We start from the raw sequence: 9,147 nt of genomic DNA on the forward strand, positions 1-9,147 counted from the left end.
GTGAATCATGTATCCCTATATGATATGATCTTCTTAGGAACTCCATGAAATCTAATGATTTCGTTTGTAAATACTCGATCTATGTCAACAACTTCATAAGTATCTCTTACAGGAATAAAATGGGCATTTTTCGTTAATTTTTCTACCACAACAAGAATGGAATTATGCCTTTGTGGGGGTAAGAGGTAGCCGGACGATAAAATCCATAGAAATTACCCCCCATTTAGTCATAGGAATGTCATGAGGTTGCAGGAGACTTGCTAGGTGACAATGGTCAACCTTCACTTGATGACATTCAAGACATTTTGCAACAAATTGGGCACTATTCGCTTCATGCCTGCCTAAAAGAAGAGTTTCTTTGTATCAACATATATTTTCTTTACACTAGGATTTACACAATATAATTCTCTGTGAACTTCTTTAAGGATGGTGTTTTGAAGATCCTCATTATCAAGGACGTACATCCTTCTACGAAACCGCAAAATTCCATCATCCTCTAGTTCATACCCCTCAAACTTAGGTCTTTTGGATCTTTGCTATCAAGCTCGAATCTCACTTTTAAATACCAACTATCTTCCAAGAGATGTTCTAGCACTCACTTCTTCAATTCTACCTTGATAGGTATGAGGGAAAATATCCTTGGTCTTCTACTTAAAGAATTTGCCACTACATTCTATTTCCCTTTAATGTATGAAATTCCAAAGTCATATTCACTTAAGAATTCACTCCATCATCTTTGCCTAGCATTCAAGTCCCTTTGGGTAAATAAGTATTGCAAACTTTGGTGGTCGCTTGTGAGTACAAAGCTTTTCCCTACATGGTAGTTTCTCCATATTTTTAGTGCTAGTACTACAACGACCAAATCTAAATCATTCTTGACGTAGAGTTCTTCATGAGGGTTTAACTTCCTGGAGGCACATGCTATTACTCCTCTATCTTGCATTAATACTACACCTAATCCTTGCTTAGATGCATCAACACATATGGTAAAGTATTTTTCCATATCAGGTACTCAAAAGAATGGTGCACTGGTCAATAATATTTTAAGCTTAGAGAATGTAATGTGACATTCCTCGGTCCATTCATACCTAACTCCTTTACGCTGGAGGGTCGTGATAAGCTTTGCAATTATTGAGAACCTTTTTATAAACCTTCAATAGTAGCCAACTAAACGCATAAAACTTTGCACTTCATGGACATTCTTCAGTATCAACCACCCCATGATTTATTTTACCTTGTCAGATATATTAAGATCCCTTCACCAGATATAATATGACCTAGGTAATGAACCTTTTTTTGAAAGAAGGAACACTTGGATAACTTCCCATATAACTGATGTTTCCTAAGGCAAAATAATACTATTTGCAAATGTTCTTCATGCTCCTTATTTTTGGAGTAGATGAGAATATCATCTAAGAAGACTTGTACAAAGTGGTTAAGGTACTTGTGGAAAACACTATTCATAAGATTCATGAATAATGTTGGTGCATTTCTCAACCCAAATGGTACCACTGTAAACTCATAATGCCTAAAGCGTGTTTGAAATGTAGTCTTATAAATATCATTATCCTTAATTCTTAATTGATGATAACCTGATCGTAGATTGATTTTTGAAAAGACCAAAACTCCTTTCATTTGGTCGAAGAGGTCATCAATTCGAGGCATTGGATACCTAGTCTTTACTGTAGCTCTATTTAAGTCTCGATAGTCTATGCATAACCGTAAGGAACCATCATTCTTCTTGAAAAACTTATAGGCGCACCCCAAGGTCAAATACTAGGTCGGATGTATCCTATATCCAATAGTTCCTTCAGCTGAATTTGTAACTCTTGAAGTTTCGAAGCCGTTATTTTGTAGGGTATTTTAGAGATTGGTTTTGTACTAGGTTTTAATTCTATTGTGAGATCAAGCTCCCTTTCAGGAGGTATTCCTAGTAGTTCCTTTGGAAAAAAAATCTAGAAATCTAGATAACACCGTATATTGCTCTAGGGATGACCTTTTTTCTTGCTTACTTCCTTAACTGCATATACCTGACAACCTTTTCCTAGGAAACACTTCATTTTCATTACTGACATAAATCGTAAAGATACCTTCCTCTTGATACCCTGGAATTAGATCATCTCTCCTTCGTCATTTATGCAAAGAATTCTTTTTCCATAACAGTCTACCCAAGCTCAATGAGCTTCTAAACAGTCCATGCCTATGACGAGATCATAAGTTCCTATGGCTATGACATATACTTTTAACTTAGTCGAAGTTACTCCTAGATGAACTTTACATTCCTCAACACTTAAATCTATGCCTTGGAGTTCCCTTAAAGCCATTTCTACCTGTCTGCAATCATTTTTCTTACGGCTGCCACATTTATTTAATGCATATGACGAAATTAAACTATTAATAACACCAATACCAAATAAGATTTTGAGTTTGTGTCGTTAATAGTACCTGAGGACTCCACTATAGTGGACTGATGTTCTGCCTGGTTGTTGTTGACTATTGCATGGATTCTATGATTGCCTTAGGTATTTGATGATGGCTGTTTTCTTGTTCTATGCATTATACTTGATGAGGATTCCAAACAACTGTGTTGTAAATGCAGTCCTCCACATCTTCAACAATTAACCTAGCGCGATCCCCTTGAGTCAGATTGCGAATTTCTAGAAAGGGGGCTCCGTCCTCTTGTGCTACTTCCTCTTGCGCTTCTTCCTCTATTATTAGTTCCTCGAGAGTTCCACTGACTTGCATTAGATCTCTCTGATTCTATAGATATAGCATTAGTTTCCATGGGGACCCTTGCTCCTACTCTTCTTGGAGTAAATCTATTTCCATAAGGAGGTGGTCTCGAACTACTCCCCCTGAAGAAGTTTCAGGGAGTCTTCCTTGGAAGTCTTGGTTGTGGGGATCTTGTTAGCTTGATATCTCTTTTGATCCCTAAATTCTCCTTTGCATAGGGAGCACATTCAACTTCCTCTGCTAATGATGATGGCCTCCACATCCTAACCATGGCTCCGATTCGAGGGTTTAATCCATACACGAATCACTCAACTTGGCGTTCGTCAGTATCTAGATAAGGAACATATTACACGAGTTCCATAAACCTCATCTCATATTCTTCCACTGTTTTATTACCTTGGAATAACATGTGAAAAGATCCGACTTGCTGCTCTTGAAACTAGGGTGGCAAGTACTTTGCGTGAAATCTTTCCTCGAACAAATCCCAGGGAACATTGTCCGATGTGAGATGCAATTGCTTTTCTAGATTTCCCCACCAAATCAAATTACTTTCAGTTAGCTGAAATATAGTGATATTTGTCTGAGAGGTAGAAGAATATTCTCTTAAAGTGAAACACCTTGTCATTCCTTCCATCCATGCTTCAACACGTTCTTCGGCTCACCCTCTTGAAAATTCCGTAAGCTTAATTTTTTATAGCTCCCTAGAAATATCCTTCTGCAATTGTTTATAATCGAAACCTTTGGAACCCTCTAGATTTCCTCCCTCAAAGTGATGTCGCTCTTCCTTGGTACTTGCTATTTATATCATTTTAATTTATTAACAGATTTAACTCAACATTTTCAATATTTAACAAATGTCGATCACAATCCATCTTTAATAATGCCACTACTTTACAATTTGCGACATGATCCCTACATGGTTTCCTCCTTATAAAATTAATTAACTTGGAGTTAATGTTATTTTAAAATTACGACTTAATGAATTTCGACTATTTTCATATCTACCACTACATTGACTTCTATAAACTTGTTAAATTTCCACATTTTCCACATTTTACATAGCATTCGTTACTTCAATGATATAAAAGCTATTGGAGTCTTAATGAATATTAAAATATATGGTTGATCTTGCTATTAAATTTATTTAAGCATCTTATCATGCTTTATAGGATTTATAATACACTAATATTATAAATTTAAAATATTTTCGAATGAAATAGGTTAATATTTTTTTAAAGCTCTAGTGTGGTGAGAATCACTTCTGGACCATAAGTATTTTAATTATAACATAAGCTAGTATGAAGAATTTTAAATTAATTATAACTTTTTAAACTATTATATTTTTAATTTATTTATTTATCCCCATTTTCTTATTTTATCTTGATTTTAATAAATATTTAAAAATAAATTAAATTATATAAATTCAAAACTTTTATTATATTAAAACTAAATAAATCACTCTTTATGATAAAATATAACACCATTTCTTTCGATTACTTCACAATCTAATCGAGTTACGTTGAATATACTTCTTAAAGACAAGATAAAAAATGACGTGGAATCAGTCGGTGAACCAATTTCCTTTGCCATTGAAAACATCGGCGTCCTGATGGAACAAAAGGTCCATGGCCACCATTCTGAAGACCTGCCTTCATGCATTACACCTGCTTTGCATAATCTTGGATAGTTCGAATAATGGATAGTTTGACTAATGGAACAAAAGGATCGTGGCCACCATTTTGAAGACTCGCCCGCATCGATGCTCATCTCACAGGCCACTTATAAAATCAATTCTTCGACCGGAGACCACCCTCCTAATTAAAATAAACCACCCCCAAAAAATTATGCCTCTTTCTCAACAAAGAAGGATAATCTGAGCTCCGTCCATGAAATTCTTTGTTCGGCCATGGTCGTAAAGTAAATCTATCTTGCTTTCTGGTTATGGTGGGGTCGACATATTAATAAATAGGGCTAACAGATGAAGGAGGCCGTGCTCGCTGGCGATTCCTATTTGTTACCTTATAGGAATTTTAATGCGGCCTGACATGGGGCCGCATTAAGGCGATACAACACGCCGCTAAGTGATTTTTCTCTCTCATCACTTAGCGACGTGTTGTATCGCCTTAATGCGGCCCCATGTCAGGCGCATTAAAATTCCTATAGGGTAACAAATAGGAATTTCCGTGCTAGCTTGGGGATGGAGGCGGTGAAGATTCAGTGTCATGCATGTCATGCGGCGTCTCAAGAGCTTCGCTTCCGACCGTTCCTTCGTCTCTGATCCTCTGGTTAAAATCACATCAAACCCTTTCCTTTCGAGATTATCTGCTTCCTTGACCATTTTTTGGTTTTGTTTTGTTTTGTTTAGAATGAGAATTGTAGCTGCTTTGTGGATTCTTTCACTGTATTGTAAATTTCTCCATAATATTAAAAATATCTCTAATTTCTGCCTTATTTGTTCTTTAAAATGGTTGAATAAGTCTTCATCATGCTTGGGTTTTTAGGGATTTTAGGGTGGAGGCGCCAAAAAAAAGAGGGCGAAGTTTGAACAGGAAGGAGGAGGGGTAGATATTCTGGAAGCATGTTCTTCTCTTGCGAGTGCAGCTGGAGCTTCGTAGTAGCAAATGGTGGGTTCTGCTGATTCGTCCATGGTTGGAAATGTGGACACTTTGAGCACGACAACATTTCGAAAGAATGGAAATAGTGGTGTCTATAAGCTTCCAAAAGAGATGGATGAGATGAAAATCAAAGACGACAAATCTAATAATGTTCCCAATCACTTTCTTGAGGCATGAGACATGGAAAACTGGATGAATTCAGAAAGTGTTTCAAAATCCAGAGTCCAGGGATTACTCCCCATTAACTTGGCCCAGTTACCCGTTGATGCAGGCACGAGAAACTTTCGCGACCGTCGTTCCCTGATTAGATACCCATCTTCAACAACCAGGGGAATATTCTTGCAAAGGCTGACAAGCTGTTTGTACGAGATTCTGTTATTTGTATATGAATAGTGCAAAAAATGTGCAGTGGTGATAGCAAGCTGACTGTCTTTCGATTTTGATACAGCATCCAGTAGCTGCTCAGCAAACTTTAACGTAGAAAGTTCTGTAATTTCAGGATGTTGTTTCAACCACTCACACAGTTTCTTACTTTCCTTGGGATCCAGATTTGTAATTGCTTTCTGAGTAGATTCGGGCATTAAGTAATATTCGACGGCACTTGCAAGTTCTCCAGACCATTTTGTAAGCCATGATATATGCGATTCCTTCGACGAGAGATGAATTCTGGTTTGGCCTGCAACATCTAATACACTAGCCAAATCTGTGGTTTTGGAGGAACTTGTATACTTCAACAAAGGAGTGTCTTGCAGGTGACTTGAAAGTCCCTCCCAATTTTCAGCAAAAAAACAAAGAAGTTCAACATACAAATCTTCGGGAAGGCCTTGCAACCAACCAGACGACCGAATACAGGGAGCATACCAATTATAAGAGACGTGAACTACACCCAAGAAGTTTAAACTATTATGAAACTCTTCTTTATCAAGGGAAGGATGGACTATGTGTACATTACGACAAAACAGTTGGGCTTGTTCGCTTTGCTGACCTTGTTTACTTGCTCTCTCAAGAATGTGTTTAAACGCTGGGAGTACGGTCCGAGCTTCTGTTGGCTTACATAAAATTTTATCCCCAAAGCTGACGTCGCATAAAATCACATCCTCTGCTTTTAATTGTGCCTGAATGGCATCTCTGACTTGTGTTAGCTGTGGATAGCAAGGAATATCACATGGAAGGTACCCAAAAACCCCAACTTTTGAAGATAAGGGCGACTTAGCACTTAACAGAGCACGGAATGCTAAACAAAATGCCAACGGGATACAGTGAAGGATTCCCTGGTTCCAATTGTTATTGAAAATGATGCTTTCTCTGGATGAGACCAGTAGAAAGTCTGCTTGTATAATAAATGGAAATCCAGTGACCATTTCGGTGGGATGTAAGGCATAGATACCCGCAACTATCATATTTTTCCCTGTAAAGCGTTTGCCCAATGGAAAAGCTAATGTAATGACCCATTTTGCAACATCTTTCCTCTGCTCAACCGGATACTCATTTTCCACGGGAAACCATTGCCTCCACATGTAATAACTGCATTGTCTCGTCAAAATTTGATCTTCTTCTGCTACCAAATGCAGTACGAAGGATTCGGTGTCATTGGTCCCAGACCTTCGAATATAATTTTCTCGAAAAACAGAGATTTTATAAGTTCTGTTAAGATCGCCGTGTTTCAGCTCACGAACTGAGAGCTTCTTTATCTTAGACATAAACAAGAGAACTTCAGGATGAATACTCGAGAGCTGTTGCTTTACAGCTTCAACCTTCTCAGGACGTAGGGGTAGAACTATAACAGTATTGGGAAGTTGGCAACCATAAATTTCTTCGAGTTGTGCAATGCACGGCTTATCTTCTATCCATTCGGGGATAATATATCCAATATTAACATCAGATGGAGGGATTTCATTGAATCTGATCTTATATCCATTACTGAAAATGCAAGGCTGACTTGTGACCAAGAAAACGCTCTTAAATCCAATACTTGAAATGCAAAACAATAATTTTCCTTTCAAAAACGAAAAAATAAAAGATAAAAATCACACAATCATCTAATTGCACTGATGTCTAATTTAGAAACAAGGCAGGTGTCTATTTCATTGCAGGAACAGAGTGACTGAAACATATGTTTAATACCTTTTTCTCCAATATAACCACCTCCCCTGTCATTCGTTTTGGTAGATCGTCCCACGCTGCATATGGAATCAATATTCTGTTTCTGGAATCCCTTTTCATTGTTAAAAACCAGCAATGTCGCAGGAGCTCCCACGCCAGCGACATCTTCCGTTGTAAAGACGAACTCCAACGAAGGTTGCACATCTGGTGCATAGTCATTATCCTCCGCATTCTGCACCCAAATCAAAACTCTAATAGTACCGTGAAAACAGAGAAAACATATAAAATTAAGAACGACTAGAACTTTGAAACTCGTTAATTACTTGGATGAGATCCATAAGAAGACGCACATCCTTGCTGTATAATTCATCAGATAATTGTTCCTTGATCTTTTTAATGTGTTCCTTGGGGGTCACCATAAATATCTCCAAACACAGACAACTTTAATTCCAACTCCTGTAAAAATCCCCAAACATACTAAACGTCCCCTCCACTGTAAAAATCCCCAAACATACTAAACGTCCCCTCCACTGTAAAATTCCCCAAACATACTAAATCCCCAGATACACTAAACTTCAATTACAACACAGTAAATCACGACTCCGTCTGTAGAACGGCCAAACTAACCCTCGATCAACAGGAGGGAATTTCACGTGAAGCTCTAAATGGGCAGGAATAAAATAAACTCAAAGCTGAACGAAATGATTTGTCAGGTCATATCAGGTCAAATTTGGGGAATACGGATTCCTAAATCCAACACTATAGAAAATTTATTACGCCGTGACATGCGCTATAGAAAATTTATTACGCCGTGACATGCGTTGGAGATAGGCAGATATAACACGCGCCGCGATGACTATAGGAAAAAAAAACGGTTTGTTACAAAGGGCTATCTCCGGCTCATTCAGGCGCAATAAATTTTCTATAGTGTTAGATTTAGGAATCGCCTACAAACACCAATATTGTCATAAATACCTCGGTGGCTTCGCAAGGCAAAAAGCAACTGGCATTGGGAGTCTGTATATGTTCATAATTAATAAATGACTAATTTGATTGATCGCAATCAAGTTATTTACTACTGTAAGCATTTGACAAGCCAGTAATCTAACAATGGGCTCGGCATTTTCTGTTAATTGGCATGCCAGTCATTCGTTTTCTTGCGGAGCCATCAAAGTATTTATGACCATTAATGTTCGTATTCATTTTCTTGCGCAGCCACCGAAGTATTTATGACAATTAATGTTCGTATTCCCCAAGTTTGAAGTATTTATGGAGATCTTCGTTTATATTATAACAGTAATGGCTTCTTCGTACTTGCTACGCCTCCCAAGATATGGCTTTTCATTAATTGCTGCGCCTCCCAAGATATCACAGTAATGGCCTCTCCATAATTGCTGCGCCTCCAAACAGGGGTTAAATTTGATGCCCGTATGCAAGTTTTTGGCGATTTTACACGTAAAATACGATTTATTTTAAAATTTAAACGTCATCTCTAACTTGCAAATAATTTTCGAAAACGTCATTTTGACGGCAATATTAAAAACTGACAAGTTCATATATAGCTGGGCAGAATATTAGAAATTTAGAGGTCCCACCGTCCCAGACTCCAGTTAAACTCAAGGAAAAGTCCGGAACAATAAATATCAAATTAGTTATAAATGCCAAGGCAGTGATGGCGTGGCACGCATTATTGATT

General features: G+C 37.7%; 1 protein-coding gene across 1 annotated transcript; it reads right to left on the reverse strand.

Annotated features, from left to right (window-relative positions):
• Window positions 1-5,506: 5,506 nt before the first annotated feature.
• LOC149184698 (uncharacterized) lies at window positions 5,507-7,870 on the reverse strand. Its single transcript, XM_089415417.1, has 3 exons — window positions 7,775-7,870; window positions 7,473-7,683; window positions 5,507-7,344 (listed from the first exon to the last, which is right to left on the reverse strand). The coding sequence occupies exons 1-3, from the start codon at window positions 7,868-7,870 to the stop codon at window positions 5,507-5,509; spliced, it is 2,145 nt and encodes a 714-aa protein (XP_089271543.1).
• Window positions 7,871-9,147: the final 1,277 nt, after the last annotated feature.

This window comes from Pinus tabuliformis, chromosome 3_2 (genome assembly GCF_031772625.1).
Source record: "Pinus tabuliformis cultivar Carrire ecotype Pingquan chromosome 3_2, CPIR1, whole genome shotgun sequence".
Taxonomy (NCBI): Eukaryota; Viridiplantae; Streptophyta; class Pinopsida; order Pinales; family Pinaceae; genus Pinus; species Pinus tabuliformis.

Coding starts and splice junctions, on each gene's coding strand:
- LOC149184698 (XM_089415417.1), bottom strand. CDS start 7,870: ATGGTGACCCCCAAGGAACACATTAAAAAGATCAAGGAACAATTATCT. Junction 7,684..7,774: donor TTCTTATGGATCTCATCCAA/GTAATTAACGAG, acceptor ATTTGGGTGCAG/AATGCGGAGGATAATGACTA. Junction 7,345..7,472: donor TGGTTATATTGGAGAAAAAG/GTATTAAACATA, acceptor CGTTTTTGAAAG/GAAAATTATTGTTTTGCATT.